Source organism: Ochotona princeps, chromosome 2 (genome assembly GCF_030435755.1).
Source record: "Ochotona princeps isolate mOchPri1 chromosome 2, mOchPri1.hap1, whole genome shotgun sequence".
Lineage (NCBI taxonomy): Eukaryota > Metazoa > Chordata > Mammalia > Lagomorpha > Ochotonidae > Ochotona > Ochotona princeps.
Window position 1 is genome coordinate 158,050,108 of NC_080833.1, and position 20,260 is coordinate 158,070,367.

Below are 20,260 nucleotides of genomic sequence, written 5' to 3' on the forward strand. Positions count from 1 at the left end.
AGAGAGGTGCAACAGGACTTGCCTCTGCTGGTTCACTCCCTAGATACTCACACAAGGGCTGGGCCAGGCCCACCAGGGCCAGGACCTCAATTGGAATCTCCCACATGGGCAGCGGGGAGCTAGATTGGGAGCAGAGCCAGCCCTTGAATCCAGGCACTTGGATGTGGGAGGAGGGCATCCAAGCCAGCAGGTCAACTGCCGAGCCAAACACTGTCCTACAGGTGCTTTCAAACCTCACAGCAAACAGAGAAGTCTCACAATGTCTTCAGAGCCAACCAAGCCTCATGGGTGCTGAGTGGCCGTGCCACCTTGCTTTGAGTGTGCCTGGTCTGTACTCCACCATCAGCTTCAGACTTTACACCACTTTGGGATGCTTGACACACAGGCGGCCAGAACTGCAGCCACGGATAGTACTCGTCACAGCAGAAGCTGTGTAGGCAGTGTGTCCAGCAGGTGCCGTGCCTACCAGAAGGTGTGGTCACAGCACCTAGAGGAGAGGCCTGGGCACTTCCAATGACAGTAAAGCTTCATGTTGAAGAGTTTAAAACGAACATGTCTCTCCTGGCTATAATGTTCTCTTTTATTGTATAAATTTTAGTTTTGATAATTTTCACATATTTGATTAGGGTATAAAGGGCCAAGGGCTAGAGGAAAGTGAGTGAGGCCATTGTTTTTACATTCTCTTTTTTACTTCCTGTTTCTGGAGGGAGGGGAGAGATAAGGGGAAAAGCCACACCCTGCCTCCCACCCATCCCAGGTCCCCAATGTGGGGCGTGCTCCCAAGGTCCTGCTCAAGTGGTTTCGATAGTTCAACAGTTCTGTATTGCTGCCGATCTCGCCACTCCAATCACAAAGATATCTCTCCAGACTCCACTGGCTGACATAGTCCACCTTAGAGTCTCCATTTGCCCAGATACTCCCTACCAGCTCTTGGCTGGGGTAGTTGATCGATTTGTCCTGTTCTCCATCCTCTGTTATGATACCAGGCGTCCTCTGCAGACTCCAGTATGCTGCCATATCCTCCTTGTGCATCTGGATATGCTGTCCACTGCTCTGTCTGAGGAGGCTCAACACTGACACTGGCTGCAATGTTCTTAAAGCAAATTGTTTGGAGAGAAGCCAGTTTCTTGGCATGGTGGTTCCTGTGATTGTGCTCTGTAGGCATTCACTGTGGATGTGACTGTGTGCACACAGGAGATGGATTCCTCAGGGGGCAGCCACTCGGGGATGCTGCGAGTGGGGGTGGAGTTCCTAGGGGCTGTGGCTCAAAGGCCCGGGTTTGTGGGCCTTCTCGCTTTCTGATCCACCAACTTAACTCACTCATCTGTTTGCTCCTCGTTGTTTTAAATTCATAGATTTCCTTTAAAATAAGACTGTATTGATTGTGGCCTTGTCAACTTTCAAAACCTTTCAACCCCCAATGCATGACAATTAGGAAAACTCGTGAACTTGACCCCTATCCTTCACATGAATGAGTCATTCAGGCAGCTGTCTGGCTGCTGAGTTCCCTGAGGCCATCCCTCTGTCCCAAAAGGCAGATTTTTTATCCCACCTAGCAAGGCTGCCATGTAGAAGCCCGGCCGCACCCGACAAAATGCTATCCATTGTCTAGTGTTGGGAATGGGGAAACTTCCAGTCTCCCTCCAACACTGTCACCTGCCCCCATTTCTGCCAGGCACCGTCCTGGTCACCTTACAAGATGCAGGCGCTTCTTTGCCTGTGTTTCAAAGACAGGGAGAGGAGACCCAGCAGGCTGAGACTGTGCGCAGGTCACACAGCCAGGGGATTGTGTGGCACAGACCTGCTCAGACCTCTGCCTGGCACCTGCTGCATGGCAGACCGAATCCCAAATTCTCACGACTCTCTGCTCTGCTTCGCCTTCATGCAAATACAGCATGTGTTTCTGATGTATTTCTGACCAGGGCCTCCCACCCACCCCAGCTCTTCATTCCAGCAGCTGCCACCTCCATATTCAGGCCTTTTGTCTTTCTGGTGGCCTACAGGCCTCCTCTTGCTCCTCATGTCAGGTTGGAGCCATCTCCCAAATGCAGTGCCACACGCACAAACACACACACACAGCCACATACACACATGCAGACACACACACAGTCCCAGTTGCCACCCAGGAAAGCTATAGAATCCATAGGGTTCAGCGATAAAGCCTTGGCAATGCTCAGATTCCCTCTCTTGTTTGGGTTGCTAAGGAATGTGAAGTGCACTTTAGCTCATGCCAAGAAGACCAGGAATTCCCCTGATGGCCGGGGGGTCTGCATCTCTTTTCCAGGGTTGTCTGTAACTTGTTCTGTTCTGCCCCGGGGATAACCTGGGCCCAGAGCTATGACCAGCATAGACACCTGCTTTGTGTGAGAGCTGGGGCAAACACTGGGCTGGAAGGTGTATCAGGGTCCTCATTGCCCATGGAAGTGTGCCAGCTTCCTCTTCACCACATTTTGCCCATAGGTACCTGGCACCTCTGTGGATGTGCCTTGCCTGGGGAGCCCCTAGCACTCTGCCCCTCTCAAGCAAGTGACTGTAATGGTGGATGTGCCCTCTCTCCCTCCCCTCCCCACCCAGTACTCCCAGCAGATTAGGACGTTGGGATCCTGTCTTGCTCGGTGTCTGTGTCTTAAGGGACCCAACACAGTGGAAAAGTGAGAGGATGCGTTGAACTGATGATAAGATAGAACTCTGTGGGTATCCAGCATCGATGGTAGTAAGATGTGTTCTTCCCCCAAAGAGGGTGGGGCTCTCGATGAGTGTCAGGAACATCTTCACCTTTACCCAACACTCAGAACACTTGGTTTTCTTCTTTTATGACTTGTTTATTTGAAAGAGTTACAGAGAGACAACAGCTCTTCCATCTGCTGATCCATTCCCCTTATGGCCTCAATAACCAAAGCTGAGCCGATCCAAAGCCAAGAGCCCAGAGCTTCTCCCCACGTGGGTGCTGGAGGCCAAGCACTCGGGCCATCCTTCGCTGCTTCCCAGATGCATTCACAGGGAGCCAGATTGGAAGTGGAGCATCTGAGACTTGAACTGATACCCATTTGGGATGCTGGCAGGTGGAGTCTATAAACTGTACCGCAGCACTGGTCCCTGAACACTCAATTTTCCATGACAGGGAACTCTACATTTAAAAGTCGATATTAAGTTATAAAAGATTAACCTAAGCTTTCATTTTCCCAAATAAAGAATAATTCCATGGAGCCAAAATCAAAGCTTGTGTACCAATTCTTGTGATTTAAGGCTTTCCTGAAAATGCCACCTTAAAAAAAAAAAAAAAAAGACGAATAACACTTCAGGCTCTAATGGCCCTGGTTTGTTGTTGGCAGGTATCTATATGGGCATCTTATAACCATTTTTCTGCCCGGCTCTCTTGAATTAATGCTAATGAAAGTCGCCCTTGCCTTATTTTTCTATATGAACACTGAAATTGCAGCTGCCTGCCGCGGCTGCCGAGGGATGAGCGTAATAATTTTCAATTGGCTTCTTCGCCCAAAGGGAACCCCGATAGTGGAAGATTGACAGACGCGGCGTGGATTATCTTGTGCTCTGAATTCAGCCCAATTTGTGGTTTGTTGCAGGTGCTAAGGAGATTGATATCGCGGCAACCCTGGAGCACTTGAGGGACCAGAGACCGGGCATGGTCCAGACAAAGGTACTGTCAGTTAACCCTTGGGGACCTGAAGTCTATTGAAGGTCTCTCTGTGCAGCTGTCCTCCTGAAAGGCGAGACAAGGGGATGAGGCCTGATTTAACATAAGCCAGGCGCTAGTGGCTCCTCTGGGATGGAGCGCCCTCCATCCAGTCCTGCCAAGGAGAGGCACATCCGGGCGCTTCCCGAGATGGTAGCAGGTGATTCCTCTGACATGGACAGATGTGGTCAAGCCCCAAGTCGTTGAAACTTCATTAATTGGAAATCTCCACTCAGCAGATCTGAGAGGGGAGTGTGAGGGTCATGTGACGCATGCTGAATTTTATACAAAGTGTGTCAACCATGAGTCCCAAGTCCCTTGGAGGCAGCGCTGTAGGCTCATTGAACACTCTTCCCAGCCACAGCCTTTTCTGCATCCACAGCCCCAGCCACACACCATGGTACTGGTGGAACGAAGTCCCTGAGCACCGCTAAGCGCTGCTATTGATTGAAAGGGTCTGCAGTACAGCAGCAGGGATAAAAGCAAGAGATTTCTGCCTGGCCTCAGGTTAGCCAGAGCTAGAAATGAAATTAAAAGAATATCCCAGGCCCTCCGCATTCCAGAAACATCACCAGCTGTAACAAATGTGATCCATAAAAAGCACTTAAGTCCGAAAATATAGATTCTTTTCTTTTCGGTGCCTTGCTGACACTGTGGGCACCATCAATGTCTATCCCACACAAAAGAGGTGAAATTGTTCAAGGATGCCCTGGTTGAAGTACTTTACTTATAGGCAAGTGGGTTTGAAGTCATTAAAAATGTGCAAGACAGAACAGGGCAACCTGTGAAGTCAAGCAGGCCAGAGCACCCTTGGGTGATGCCTTGATCCCCTGTGTGGGTAATTCTGGGGTTCCCAGGAAGATGCCCAACTTCCCCAGGTGTCTGTGAGGTGTAGGCAGGTTGCCAAGCCCTTCCATCGGTCCAGTTGTCAAGAGACCACATGAGACCATCTAAGGGTAAGTGTTGGTGCTGGTGGACACAGATCTCACCCAAACCCCAGGCACCACACTGCTGGCTTCCCCCAGCAACAGGAGCCTCGTGGCTGCCATTCGGGCTGCTTTCCCGGGGGTCTCCTCAAGCCCCTTCATGGAGCTTCCGGCTCGTTCTTCATGGCTATAGTCAGCCCCATGTGCTGAGGCCAGAGTAGCTCTCTGTCCTTAATTAATTTACAAAACGCTTCTGAGCCGACCTGGAGGCAACCACTTGAGGAGTCAGGGTCCACTCTAGCTTTGGCTTTTGCAGCTAGGGATTAGCACTGGCCTTGATGTCCCGTGCTGACTTTGGCTTGAGGTACCAACCCCTGGGCTGAGAGCCGGCAGTTGGAATGCCGTGCAGGGGGAGGTAGCAGGGATTAGCTGTGAACCTGGGGGCAGAAGGTGCCTCTCAGCTTTTCCTCCTTCCTTTATCCTCTGAGACACAAGATATCCTTGCAGGATATCTAGGATGTCTTTTGTGATTATCATCTTAATTGTTTCATTTGAAATTGGGAAACTTTTTTATTTGCAAAATCTAAAATAACATAAGCCCTACAAATGAGCCCACCATTCCCTTCACCTGGTTCCCCAAATTTTAACACCCTATATAACCACAGGACATTTACCAAAACCAGGTACACAGACACAGGCCTGCTCAAGGCCCACCCATGCCCACCAGCAACCCCTCACTGGAGCACAGCCTGTCCAGGAGCCCCATCTGTCCCCTCTCCTGGGGCCTGGATCCATGGCCATGAGATGCCTTGGTTCTGTGTATGCATGCTTTGTCTGCTGGATGGGCATGTTGGGTGCTCCTTCAGGGCCAATTCAGGCCCAGTGCTTGGGCAGGAGGGTTCCAGAATGAGCTGAACCTCCATGGGGCTGCATATTGGAGTCCCTCCCAAACAGGTGGCAGGTCTATTGCTCCCTCATGTATGTATCTGCGGGTTTGTGCACTCACAGTGATGACGTTGTCCTTTATAAGCACTCGGTGTCCATGAGGAAGCCCAAGACCACGTACATATCTTTTTACTAAACTGCTGGTCATTCTGTGAGCACACTACCACCCAGGCTAAGGACTCGGGGACAGGAAACAGTTTCTCCCTGGCTGAATCTTGGTTGTTTTCGTTGATTTGAAAAGCAAAGAAGCTGGTGGAGATCCTGCATCTGCTGGCTCACCCAATGCTTACAACAGCCACGGCTGGGCCAAGGCTGAAGCCAGGAACCAGCAAGTCAATCCAGGTCTCCTGCATTGGTGTGGCAGGGACCCAAGAGCTTGACCCCCCCACCATCCGGTGGTTGCTCATTATCAGAAAGCTGGAATCAGAAGCCACGTGGGGACTGGAACCCAAGCATTTCCACGTGGGCGTCTCAAAAGCATCTTAACCGCTGTGCCAAACGCCCGCCCCTCTGGCTGATGCCCCATCTGCATCATTGTATATGCAACCCAAGATAAAGCTGAAGTCTAAGCTGGTTTGTCTTCTGCTTACCTCCATGCACCTCTCAGCGGGCTCTTTCCCACCAGACTGATCAGAGTGCCCGGAAGCAGCTGTTGCTGTCAATCTATGCAAAAGCCCTGCGAAGGCTCTTGGGGGGTGGGGCGGGAGGGGAGAAAAGGAAGAAAGAAAACCAATCAACAAACAGAAACAGTGCCAAGTGCTTTGCAAGAACAATGTCATTCAGACCTGCAGGGAGGAGGGCTCCTCCTTTTGCCAAGAGGAGCCCCTTACAGCAGAGGGAGTACTGAGGCCCAACTGGATATTCCCAAGGACTGCCTGCACCCAGGTGTCTTATGACCTGGGTTCGGTTCTATTCCAGTTTGTAGGTGGAAAAATGATAACCCCGGGTTCAGCCTGAAGGAACAGAGGCTAAACCTCCACTTGCAATGCTAGCATTCCATATCAAGATCCTGGTTTAAGTCTTGGCTGCTCCACTTCTGATCCAGCTCCCTACTAATGCACCTGGGAAGGCAGTGGAAGGTTTCTTGGGCACTTGAGCCTCTGCACCGACGGAAACAGATTTTTTCTTCCCTCCCCTTCCAGGGAGCCTGTGCCTTTGTAACTAAAAGCCTGGCCACTTTCCTTCTCGTAACAATAATCTTCCCATTTTCGTTTTTAGTCCCATACATTTAAGAAAAAAAAACAGCTAGATTGTCCAACAAATAAGAAGGAGTGACATCACCCTTGCCATATGGAATAGATCAAGTGTGTGTCCAGGTATTCCATGGAGCCTGTCCCTCCCCTGCCTGCTGCCCACATTGTACTGTAACTCTTGCTTGTCTTCTCTGCAAGCCCATTGTCCATGTGTTCTTTTCACCCTTTTACAGATGTGTCCAGACACAGGTCCTAGGCTGCTGGACAAGGACACTGCTCCTGGTCATGTTTGTGCTAGCCTGGCTCCTGCCTAGAACAACTGAGGCCGAGTCACCCCAGCTGTGGCTCAGTTGTCCCCAGGGACATGCCACAGGAGTGATTCATGTCTGTCTCTCTCTTCTCCCTCTGTGTGTATGTGTGTCTCACTGCCCATGTGTGTGCACACACAACTCCTAGTCCGTACTTCCACCAGGCTCTAAGAAGGGGAGGGACGGATGGGACAGATTTTGTCCAGTCCTGCATGCGAGAGCCACACTGGGGGCAGCCCTTCATGTGTGCAAACTGCTTAGGGTCACAATCACTCCGATCACATACATCCCCAGTGGCTGTCCCTAAAATCAGGAGTGAGGACATTCAAATAGTAACTGTTCCTATTTGTGATAGCTCAACCCAGACCTCTCTTAAGCCAGAGAGTGCACAAATACAAACACATAGACCCAAGTCGCCACTGCGACCCAAGTCGTATCACTTGCGCCGTTTGGAGAGCTCTAGCACCCAGCCAGCCCCAACATCTCACTTGTAAGGCCTGTGTTGTCCCAAAAGCACAGCTGCTACTCAACAACCAAGCCCTTCCGTCTGACAGCCCTCCAGCTCACATAGGGCCCTTCAGATGTCCTAGGCCAGCTGAGGAGGGGACAGCTCCGACCTGCTCTCCCTGACCCTGGATCAACACAGGGTGGTGACATACACCTGATCACAAAGCGTGGGCTTCTCCACAACAGCAGGACTGGAGTCGCGGGCAGTGGCAATGACACCTCGAGAGATCAGAGGCCCTGCCTGCAGCTTCATGCCGTGTATGTGGGCCTGCTGTAGAACATGCTTTCTTATTCAGAAGATCTCAGCCCACTGCTTTCTCATGTCCTGTCTTTGCTAACTCAGACGTTCTGTGGGCTGCAGGCTCTCAGTCTATTCTGGTGCCTGGAGCACTGAGATTCAGGGCGGGTTAGAAGGGGCTGCTGCTGCTGTTGATTTTCGTCCTCCTCATGCATAGCTATGCTGCTATTTGAATGTTTCTCTTAAGGTAAACTCCTATTCCAGAAAACAAATACTCCTGAGTCCCACCCAGCTCATATGTTAACTCCCTTCACCATCATCTAGTGCACACACACACACACACACACACACACAGTGAAGGTCAGGGGATTGCCTCTTAGCCTACACTATTCAGTAAGAAGCAAGTCAGTTTACAGGCACCCAGTTTCCCTCCCACAAGAGGCCCTAGGCGCAGGGAGCCCCCTCCCTCCAGCCCATGCTGCTGGGCCCACAGATTGTGAATGTGCCCAGCATCCCTCCCACAAGAGGCCCTAGGCACAGGGTGCCCCCTTCCTCTAGCCAATGCTCCTTGGTCCGTGGGCTGTCAATGTACCCAGCATCCCTCCCACAAGAATCCCTAGGCACAGGGTGCCCTCTCCTTCTAGCCGATGCTCCTTGGCCCGCGGATTATGAATGTACCCAGCATCCCTCCCACAAGAGGCCCTAGGTGCAGGGCTCCCTCTCCCTCCAGCTGATGCTCCTGGGTGTGGGCTGTGAGTGTAGCCAGCAAGGTACATCAAGTCCCATCCGCTGTGTCACAGCTGAGCCTCATCTCCTCCAGGCCAGTCGCTTTAGTGACCATGCAAAAACTGCCACTGGGTAGGCTTGATGGTGCAGCAGGTTAAACCTCCTCTTGTGGCCCGAATCCTTTCTCAAAGCCCTGCCTATTCCCCACTTGTAATCCAGCTTTGTGCTGATGGGCCAGGGAGGCAGCAGATGATGCTGTAAGTGACTGGGCTCTGGCCACCCATGGCAGAGAGAGTGATGGAGCTGTGCGCTCCTGGCTTTTGCATTTGAGGAGTGAACCAACAGATAGTTCTCTCCTGTGCGTGTGTGTGTGTGTATGAGTGCCTTTCAAACACAATAAATTAAAAGCTACAGTAAAAAAATAAATTTATTGTGACAGTAAGCACGCCAATTGCCTACATGGGCATCAGTTTATCCTGTGGCTGTGTGATATTTCAAATGATTGCAATCAAAATATGGTGAAATTCTTCATTGTGTCTTTGCCACTTAACTTTTTAGGATAGGGCCCGGCTCAGTAGCCTAGTGCCTAAAGTCCTCACCTTGCACACTCCAGAATCCCATATGGCCATCGGTTCTAATCCCAATAGCCCTGCTTCCCATCCAGCACCCTGCTTGTGGCCTGGGAAAGCAGTTGAGGATGGTCCAAAGCCTTGAGACCCTGCACCTGTGTGGGAGACCTGAAAGAAGCGCCTGGCTTCGGATTGGCTCAGTTCCGGCCGTTGTGGCCACTTGGGGAGTGAATCAGCAGACAAAAGATCTTTCTCTCTGTCTCTTCTCTATATATCTGACTTTCCAATAAAAATGTTTAAATCTTTTTTAAAAATCATAGGATAAGTATTTGGCTTTTCTATTGGATGTTTCCAAGCAGCCACAGAAGATCCTCCCCAGTCCCATAAGATTTTTGACCCATCTCTGGTCCCGAGTGATGCCGAGCTTAAGGAAGTGCCTCTGTTCCTTCTGTCTGCTAAGCCCTCATCATGCCCGGGAGTGAGTTGTTTTTTTTTTTTTAAGATTTTATTATTATTGGAAAGCCGGATATACAGAGAGGAGGAGAGACAGAGAGGAAGATCTTCCATCCGTTGTTTCACTCCCCAAGTGAGCCGCAACGGGCCGGTGCGTGCCGATCCGAAGCCGGGAACCAGGAACCTCTTCCGGGTCTCCCACGCGGGTGCAGTGTCCCAAAGCCTTGGGCCGTCCTCGACTGCCTTCCCAGGAGCTGGATGGAAAGTGGAGCTGCCGGGATTAGAACCGGCACCCATATGGGATCCTGGGGCGTTCAAGGCGAGGACTTTAGCCGCTAAGCCACGCCGCCGGGAGTGAGTTCTAACCCGGCAAACTTGCTCCTCGCTTCTGCTCAGCACCCTGGACAGGTGCTGTATGTTTTGTCTGTAGGAGGGCTTGCATGAGGCGGCGTTGCTTGACAAATGTAACAAAGTTGAGTTGGGCTGCAGCACTTGCTCTTCCCAGAATCAGAGCTCTCGGTGTCTGTGGGTGGCGAAGCCCAGAGGTGCCAGTGCCTGTGGCTGTTTTCATGACACCCACACCTGCCCCTCTCTGCATCCTTCAAGGTAGTTGGCCCCGATGGAGAGACGCAGAGTCAGATGGAACAAGACAAGTCCTGGGGAGTCTCCCCGGCTCATCTCCAGGCTCCCTGTTGGTGTGTAGGCACTTCTCTTTCAAGTGACCAAAGCTGAGGCTTACCTGGACAAAGGATCCTGGTGAGCATCAACTTTGGGTCTGTCTTGCACACCTAAGAGCACCTCTGTAAGGACCCTTTCAGCCTTCCCTTTGTGCCTAAGCAATTTCCTACTGCACAGGAGCAGATGGAGGGAGCCTAAGCTGACAGTTCGGTCTTCTCTGCCTGCTGACACCCTCTCCCCTTTCTCGTCCCTCTGCAGGAACAGTTTGAGTTTGCGCTGACGGCGGTGGCCGAGGAGGTGAACGCCATCCTAAAGGCCCTCCCGCAGTGAGCGGCGTGGCCCCCGGAGCCTCGCAGGAGCCCCTCCCACCCCCTGGGAATCGTGCTATGATTTTCAGTTTGTGTCTGCTGTTGTCACTGCATAGTAATAGGATCCTTCTTACAACTCCCGCAGTCAGTACAGTCTAGCAATTAAAATGCGCATTTCCGTTTGACCAGATGATAATCCCAAGAGATTGTGGAGCTGTTCGGTTATTTTCACTTTCTTTAAGGACACCATTACTTTCCCTTCACGCACACGTTCACGCTCTCTGACTTGCCAATGCTGCCCCGTGGGTGATGCGACCACAAGCACATGCAGCCTGGTGTCCAGCACGGCTGGGCTGTGGTCTTATGGGCTTCTGCTAGCAGTGGACCCAGGGACAGCTGGAAGAACACCCAGTGCAGGCTGCCGGGGTAGAAATCCCTTTTGGAATTTGTCTTTAAGACAGTTCGTCAGCAGGCTAGCTCAGTGCCTTTCCCACTTGTGGCAAATGATAAGAAAATCAGGATGGCGGGAGCTCCAGCAGACGGTGGTCCTCCCTCCCCTCTCCAGACCCTGCTCCCTATGGGGAGCACCTTATTCGGAGGCCAGGCAGGACCTCACCTGACTGTCTCAGCGTTGCAAAGTTCCACCTGTGCCCTGGATATGTGTTTTGAATGTGAAAATACTGATTTCTGCATTGCCTAGCCAGAGGCTGCTAAGGAATATAGTCCTGTGGGAGAACTGAAATCAACCAGAGCCGACCTGGACACTGAGGTCCAGGGAACACCCCAGGCCTTGCTGGGCACCCCTTCCCTGAGGCGTGGGGAAGGGAGCCTTCCCCATGCGGGATGGCAGCGCTTGGAGAGCCCAGCCCACTGCCTCCTCCTGGGATGTTGGCAGACAATTCTGATTTGGAAAATAGCATTGGAGCATCAGGTTAACTGCCCAACCCTCCCCTCAGAAAGAGCAGAATTCACTTCAGTACACTCAGGACCAAGTCTGCATGGGGGTGTTCCTGTGTGCTAAAGGTTTCTCATCTAAGGTTAAATGCAAAAAAAAAAAAAAAAAAGAAAAGAAAATGCCCCCAACCTGCTGTGTTCCCCACTATTTTTTCTGTCTGGAATACATCTCAGAAAGCATTTGAAAGAGGGAAAGTGGCCTGCTGACCGGGGAGAAAGATGCCAAAACATTGTCTTTAAACCATATTGTGACGGACTTCTGCTTTCATATATCTGTCATTTCTTTTCCAAAGTTCTTTCCTCTATCTGAAATTTACCTAATGAATAGAATGAATCTATCTGAATTATAGGAAGCATATACCTACTTGTAATTTCTAACTTCAAAGAAATCCTCCGGTGTGAGATATATAAATATATTTAGTTGTGTCATATTAAACTCCTGATTTCACATGTGAATAGTCTTTCTTTGGGGAGGAAACAACACTTTCTATCCATCCTTTGGCTTCCTTGAAGCTATTGAATTCTTAGATTGCTAAAACAAAGCACGTGCATATTTCCTGAACCCAACATGTATTGTACCACTGTTGTATGGGCAGCGTGAGGTGTGCACGAAGGGCCGGGGAGTCCCCGAGGCTTTAAAGGTGGCAAAGCAACATCCATGAGAAGCTGCCAGCCATGCACCTTGGGCCCTGGCCCACTTGTGTCCCAGCAGCCCACTGTTTTGAGGCTGCCAAGGTGAGAGGGTGGCTTGGGTAGCAATGTCCTCCTCCCTCCCCACTCTGTCCTAACAGAGGGCACCTGCAAATGCAGGGTTCTGGCCCAGTGAGTGTCCAGGTGCTGATCTGGACCAGGGACAAACCCCTCCGTCCTCAAGGGAACAAGAGGCCTCGTCCTCACTGGCCGCACAGCGACAGCCTCCGCATAACAGGAAGACGCACTTTGGGGACCTCTGAAATTGCAATTAAAGTACTGCTGGGGTATGCATTTCTGGCTTCCTTTTCAGCTTGCACCCAACTATGTAGCTCATAGTGAGACGAAATGAAGATCTGTAGGGTTCGTTTATCACAAAATCAAACCATTCCCCACAGCGCCCGCCTACTCAGGGAACTGGCTGTGCGCCCAATGTTGGTGCTCGCTCCTGCAGAAGTCAGGCCTTCCGGCTCAGTTCCCAGTCTTTACCCTGAGCATATCTTCCTCTGGAATCTCCATCATGAGTTTTCCTCATACCTGATCTTCATATACTATAAGATGCTACTGGTGACACTGCCGCTAAACATCCCCTGTAAGCACACGGAACTGTACATCAAGTTTCTCATGATCAATGCACTTCAAATTGTAGAGCCAAGGGCAAAAAAGTAGACCGGAATGCCGCATAATGATTCGACACCTGCTATGAATATTTAGAAATGCAATATTTAAAAAAAAAAAAAACTTTTTGTTTTTTTTGCACATAGCCAAGTTCTAAAGAAAGCAAAAACTGCTCAGGTGCTTATTATAGGGCAAGGTTGAAGTTCTAAACATGTGTACTTGCACTTACCATAATCAACCTCAGAGCATGGGGTGCTGGTACATATTTTTAAAATATCTGAAAAAAAAAACATGCAGAAAATATGCAGTTTGGAAAGCCAGCATTTTGGCATAATGACACCAGCAGCCCACATGGGCTCTGGTTCATCTCTCAGCTGCTCCACTTCAGATCTGGATCCCTGCTGGTGTGCATGGCAAAATAGCAGAGACTGACCCAATTCTTCGGGCCCTGTAAGGCCTCGGCAAGATCGCAGTGAAGCTTTTGGCTTCTGGCTTCAGCCTCACTGGCCCAACACAGCCAACTGAGAAATGAACCAATAGACAGAAGGTCTCTCTGTGTATCTCTCTCTTTCTCTCCGTAGTTCTGACTTCTAAATAAATAAAATGATGGTAGCACAGCACTCCCAAACAACACAAAAGAGACTGTTACAGTCAGCTGGCTGCAGTGGGCGCTCACTCTTGGCATGACACTCGTCTCCTTAGCCAACCTGTGAGTGCACCAGGGACAGAGCACAGACCTGCCGTGGTGTCAGCTGACTTATTGTGCATGAGAGGTAGGACAAGACCGCAGGGCCAGGGGTCAGAACTCCGCTTTCTCATCAACAGCCTGAGCAACCCCTTCGTGCAATAGAATGATGAATTTGAGATCCTGGAGGACCACGTTTAGCCTCAGTGTCTGTTGTTCACAGTGAAAGGGACACACACACACACACTTCTAAGTATAACCAGCCTCATCAATCCATCTGCTCAGCAAGACACAGAGAGGGCTTCCCAGTATGTCATGTTTGCTGGATTTCTGTGATGTGAATATAGGGCCGCAGTGTGATGTTACAGGTCATTTGAAAGCAATTTCCACAGTGTAGGCACAAGTGGTAAAATAATGAAGAGTAGACCATTGTAGAAAAATGTAGGTGAAATCATGAGAAAGTGATATGTTTTGGCTATAACCTATATTTTAATGCATTTGTAGTCACTTATATGATTACTCATGATGGCTACATTCAACAACAAGCCTATGAAATTCACAGCATTTTGCTCCGTCAAGTTAGTACAAGCTGACCAAAGCAGAGTTTGGAGCACTGCCCCACAGACCTGTCCAGTAAATCTAGTCCTGGCACAAGAAATTAGGGTTGAAGATTGATCGAAGTTGGGTCCCGTGAGATGACTCAATAGCTAAATCCTTGCCTTACATATGTCAGGATCCCATGTGAGCACCAGTTCCTGTTCCGGCTGCTCCACTTCCCATCCAGCTCCCTGCTTGTGGCCTGGGAAAGCAGTCGAGGATGGCCCAAAGCCTTGAACCCTGCACCCATGTGGGAGACCCAGAAGCTCCTGGCTCCTGGCTTCGGATCAGCTCGACTCGGGCCGTTGCGGCCACATGGGAAGTGAGTCAGTGACAGAAGATCTTTCTCTCCTTCTCACTGTAAATCTGCCTTTCCAATAAAAATAAATGAATCTTTAAAACGTTGATCGAAGTCCAGTGGAGTCCTGGGATGCTTGAGGTAAGTGAAGGTAAAGATCTTCCAGTATGCCGTACAATCCCAAGCAAAGGTGACCCCATAGGGATTAGCCCTCATTACAAAGCAGTCAGGAAATGGAGTGCTATTAGGGAGAGTCGTCCAACATGAAGAAATGCAGTTCACAGTATGAAAGGACTTCTAGAAATGAAGTCAAAACGGGGGACTTTTTTTAAATGAGAGAATGCATGTTCCTATGATACGAACCAAAGCTGAAACTCAGCTCAATAGTCTGCGTTAAATAGCAGGTTGCTTACCTCTGAAAATGCATGGTCATACAGAGAAGTCAGGGCTCACAAACAGTACACAGGTGATGAAAATATAGAAGAGAAGCTTGCAAAGTAGGCAGTAGGACATGAGGGTGGGAAGACACTGGAATTGAGTGCCAACGGATCTCTCGAAGTCTCTCCAACTGGGAAGCGGCACTGTTTGGAAACAGCTTTGGATTTCAGTCTAATCCCCAAGGTCAAGTTCTAAGGAGTCCGTGGAGAATTGTGTAAAAATCTTGTGGATAATAAGTCTTCCTTGCTGATTGATGTGTGCAACTTAGGATGGCGACCCCATCTAGTGTCAGATGGCGTTGAGGCCCTCCCCCCAGTCAAGGGGGGGCGTTCCTTTCATCACAGGTGCCCAGCACTGGTGGATTCCAAGAGGCCCTATCATAGGGTGGAGTGGGGAAGACACCGAGTGGAAGTGTGGACCCTGCCTGGAAAGGCTTCAAGGCTTATTAAGAAATTGCCAGCACTTGAGAAGCTAAAGAGAATGAGAGACTAACCAAGATGGGGGCACGGACAGGTGAACTCAGTCACCCCACTTCATAGCAAACAGGTCAGGAGCTGCAGACTGGCTGTGCCCCACCAGGTGTGCACCTGGCACTCAAGCAGGAGTTGGCTTCTTGGCGTGGCAGGTGCTCTGAAGCCACACTCTAGCATTCACCTGAGGCATCGAGCTATCTGGTTCCTTCCTTCCAAATCTCACCTAGGGTTTGGAGCTTGCTTTGAAAGCTTCTATTTACGATTTCAGGGCACTGGAGCTTCATTTCCAAGCAGCTCAGTGATGTATTTTTTTCATGCAATTGTTGCTTAAGACTGCAGGGTAAAAATGAGGCTAGATGTGATTTTACAAAAAGAAAGCAAAAGATCTATGTATTACAATTCTATACCTAAGAAATGAAGCCAGGCTTTTCTTAAAGGTGACAATATAAGCGCATTGCTCTCAGGATATTGGAATGGGATTGATTAAAATTTCTTGAAAATCCCTATGCCTGCACACACACCATCATTTACAGAGAAAGTCTAGTTAGGGGTACCCACCTCTCCTGAGTGCTCTGAGTCTTGCGTGTAGTAAGACATTTATTGTAATGGTTGCTAGGACCCAACTCTCATACTGGCTCCTTCAGGGTCACACCCGACCTGGCTGTCATTCTTTTAGCTCCCCACAGCCCACCCATCTGCTGCAAACTGGCATCAGGAGCAAAGCCTTCCCCAGCATTGTATACCTGACATTGGGTAGAATTGGTGCCACCATAGAATTTCCCAGCCTCTTCTGAGAAATGACTGTCTGGCCCATGGGCACAGCCTGGTATAGGTTGTAACAAGACACTTTCATGCAGAGGCTGGCACATGGCACATGCTGCTGGGAGAATCTATCAGCGAGGCACCCAAAGTCAAGGGCGCAGGCCCCACTGTCCTCCTTCCAACCACTGCAGAGGCCAAGATGACAACCACCATATACAGTCAGAGTGCTTCCTGCTGAGGCCTGAGATGTCAACCTACGCTACCACTATTGCCTCTCTGCAGCCAACCCGAGCAGGACGGTCCTAGATGTAATCATCTTTAAAAGCCGGTCCACGTGCCTGCCATGCTCTGCTGTTTTCTTCTGCTTCCCTTTGCCTCTCTCACTTGGCTGTTTTGAATGCACGTAACCAAACCACAGGGAAGTGACAGCAATATTGTGTGTAATCTGTGTTTGTGCTTTATTAATCAAGTAGAACGCTAATAAAAAAAAACCTTCATAATTAGTGCAATAGGCATCAACTCAAAGATGTTTATTGGAATAGAAAATTAGAATTTGATTATACCTTTGTTCTTGAACAATGGCTGGTTTTTATTTTATTCGGGTATTTGTTTAGAAAACGGATCCTAGCCATTCATGTTGTTGCAATGATTAGACAAACCAGATGGTTTATGTAATTTGCTTTTATTTTTAAATTCTGTGCAGTGGGGGTTATTGTGGTGGGGGGTTTCTGGATGTCTCCACAGGGGACCCCAGAGGGATACTCGGAGGACGCTTGAGGGGCAAGGGGCGTCTCTATGCAGGAAAGCCCAAACCCCACCCCATGTCCTCTCTGCCCACTGCAACGGAGCCGGAAGCTGTGCACCTGCCCCAGCTCCTGGGCCCATCGTGGGTCTAGGGAAGCCAGGGCTGTTGGCAGTTCTCAGCCTGCCAGCCAGCCAAGGCGGTTGTAGGCGCTGGATGCTGAGAGGGGGACACTCAGGGCTGTAGCTCTGCTGCCCGCTGGGGAGGAAACTGGGGGCCTCTGGAGAGCCAGGCTGGGAGAAGACGAGATGGACACGCACTAGGGAGCAGGCAGCCTCTGCCAGCCCACGCACGGCTGAGCCCTGCACTCTGTGGCTCACCTCGCGCCGTCCACTGTTTTCAACAAGGTGAATGTGTAGGGGGCTGGGGGGAGGGTCCTAGCACACTCACCCTCTCTGCTAATCTGTGTCTCCTGTGTTCTTTCTCTTCCCTCCTGCTCTGAGCCGTCCCTGGTCTGTTGCCTGTGATCTCTACACAAAATCATCATACAGTTTTTTTTAATTTTAAATAAATCTACCAATGTGTAGCCAGCCTGCTGGGTGGAACTGAGCAACTCAGAGCCACGGTGCAGGCAGAGCATGGCGCTAGGAACTAGAGGAGGGAGCAGGTGACGACTGTAAGCAGCCTGTGACTCAGTGGCAGGTGGGCACAGCCCCAGGCCAGCGGCCTTCGGAGACTGGAGAAGGCCTGGGGGCGCCCTCTGGGCTGGTGGGCAGTAGCAGTCTCCAGGGATAGGACTGCAGGCCCTTGGAGGCATAACACGGACATCACAGCTCCATGAGTCACTCTGGGTCATGAGAGCTCATCCAGGCTTGAGGTCCAGACTGGACTGCGGCCACACCCACCTGCCTGCACAAAGACCAGACTTGGGAGCCAAGCACAACACTTCTACTCAGAAAGAGCTAAGATTCTGGACCCCTAAGCACCGGGCTCAGGTGGACAGAGGGTGGTGGTCCGGTGCTACATGTAGTTGTGTAATCGCAGGGACCTTCCCATCTTAGAGTCTCAGCTTGCTCATCTGCTAAGGGGGAAGGCAGTGGTGAAGCAGCAGCGCGAGCAGCAGTGAGGGGCAGCACCTCTGCTGAGGGTCTGCAGCTGGGACTGTGTGCTTGTCCACTTTCCCAGACCCAGAAACGGGTTAAGGGATCCTTTGGGAGGAACAGTGAGGCTCCTCCCAGTGTGAGGACCATCGCCTGTGCTCATGCAGCCCGTGTTCCCAGAAGGCTGGGGCACAGCTGGGGGGGGGGCTTGCATTGTACATGTGCCTCGGGGTGCTGGCCTGACCTGGCTTAAATGCTTCAGGGTACCCCTGTGCAATCCCCTTTCAGCCAGCCCTAGAAAGTAACCACTAAGAGCAGGCTCCACCCACAGGCGATGGGTTTACACAAAGAGCAGCAGAGCTTCTGCAAGGGCCGGGCAGGCAGCCTGTGGCGTGGCTATGGAGGACGGGACAGCTTCTGCCTCCCTTTGGGGGCACTTCAGGGGAGACACGCAGAAGGAGTGAGACTCCAGACCCACTATGACTTCCCACAGCGGAGAGGTATCAGGTATCAGGCATCAGGCCTACAGCAGGAGCCATTGGATGCCAGGTGTGAGCCATCACTTGCAAAGCATGAGGTGTGAAGTACCAGGTGTGAGGTGTGTTGCACAGACGTCATCGGCCGTCAGTGTGTGGAGCAAGGTGGCAGGTGGCAAATCGGCTCTGAGGGAGGAGAATGGCTGGAGAAACGGTGCCTGCAAGGGGTGCCCATGAAGGCCACACCCGTGTCCATGCGTGGGCAGGCAGGGTTGTGGTGACTGGCAGCAGGGAGGTAGGCACCTGAGCCAAACGTTGTCATCTCTACCCAGTGCCTCTGCAGCACGCAGGAGTGTGACCCTGGGCCTGACAGCAAGCAGCAGAACCATGCAACACCCGTGGACAGGGGGCTTGCATGTGCATGGGCACAGGTTGCACAGGGAGCCGTCTCATGCAGATCCAGTTCAGCCAGGACACACGGGCACACATGTCACACCCCTGCCCAGAGGCTCTTCACAGCATGACCTTGTACAGAGGAAGCCAGCCCTGTGGCTGAGGCCTGCCTCCTGCAGCTCCTGCACTCAAAGCCTGGGCAAGGAGATGAGGGGAGTGGCCGCTTGGCTGAGGATTGGAGGGGAAGCATCACCACTCCTGTTTCCTGTCTTGCTTCTGCAACCTCTGGACCTGTTGGGTTTATAGCCCTGCTTTGCAGGACCAGCTGGAACCCAGGATCCACAGCTGCCCCTGCCTGTCTGTACCTTGGTCCTTTAGGGGCAAGACCCTATGGCTCTGAAGTCCCATCTTGTTAACTGCTCTTGGATTCTGCACCCCACCATCCTGAAGCTGGGTATTAGTGCTTTTGTGGGCAAACAACAGGTGCCAATGCTTTGCCTTCCCTAGGTGTGTTCAACAGACCCATCCTGTACATCCTAAAGTGGGGCATGAGGTGGCCCAAAGCTGCAGGGTCTAAGTGTGCTGTGGGGACAGTGCCTCCTGGAGCTGCCCCGCTCTCCGCAACTGGCTAACCTCGTTCCCATCTCTGCTCTTTTATCTGTTGTGCATACTCACAGTTTTCATCAGAAGAGGAAACAGAAGGCAATGAGATATTCAACAGATGTCTTTTTTTAAATATGTATTTTTATATTGAATTTTGAATTATGTGGTACAATTTCGTATATGCTGGGATTTCCCCCAAACTCCCCCCCTCCAACAGATTTTCCCCATTTTACTACAATGGTGAAGTCCTTCATAAGGAATCATAATTCCATCAGTCTCTTATTTAAGTGTACCCTGACACTGTTGGTACAGACAGTGTCAGACAGCCCAGCATCCCGTTGTCTACACATGTCCAACAGTTTCATTGGGAGTCCATCTTTCAACAAATGTCTTGAAAGAGAGCTAGGAAAGGGAAGGATAAAATCAATACCTTCTCTTCTGATCTTGTTGGTGGTGGGCTAACCTGCTTATTTCTTTGGGAGAACTACAGTCCCTGGGACATTCTCTTTGAAGCTTTTTTGGGGTGGGGGGATGTATTTGATAATTTTGAGCCCTAGATAGAACTGCACATGCTTTAAAATACAGGCTAACTGGGCCCGGTTAAAGTCCTTACTTTGCATGTGCCAAGATCCCATATGGGCACTGGTTCTAATCCCAGCAGCCCCGCTTCCCATCCAGCTCCCTGCTTGTGGCCTGGAAAAGCAGCCAAGGATGGCTCAAGGCCTTGGGATCCTGCACCCATGTTGGAGACCCGAAAGAGACTCCTGGCTCCTGGCTTCAGATCGGCTCAGCTCTGGCCATTGTGGCCACTCATCAGAGGACAGATCTTTGTCTCTGTCTCTCCTCCTCTCTGTGTATCTAACTTTACAATGAAAATATATATGGG

General features: G+C 50.8%; 1 protein-coding gene across 1 annotated transcript in view; it reads left to right on the forward strand.

Annotated features, from left to right (window-relative positions):
* PTPRN2 (protein tyrosine phosphatase receptor type N2) overlaps positions 1 to 10,735 on the forward strand; it is a 1,038,500-nt gene extending 1,027,765 nt beyond the window's left edge. The window contains exons 23-24 of the mRNA XM_058660653.1: positions 3,585 to 3,658; positions 10,496 to 10,735. Of these exons, the coding sequence (XP_058516636.1) occupies positions 3,585 to 3,658; positions 10,496 to 10,567 (146 nt within the window). The 3' untranslated portion in view covers positions 10,568 to 10,735. The remainder of the gene's footprint in view (positions 1 to 3,584; positions 3,659 to 10,495) is intronic.
* Positions 10,736 to 20,260: the final 9,525 nt, after the last annotated feature.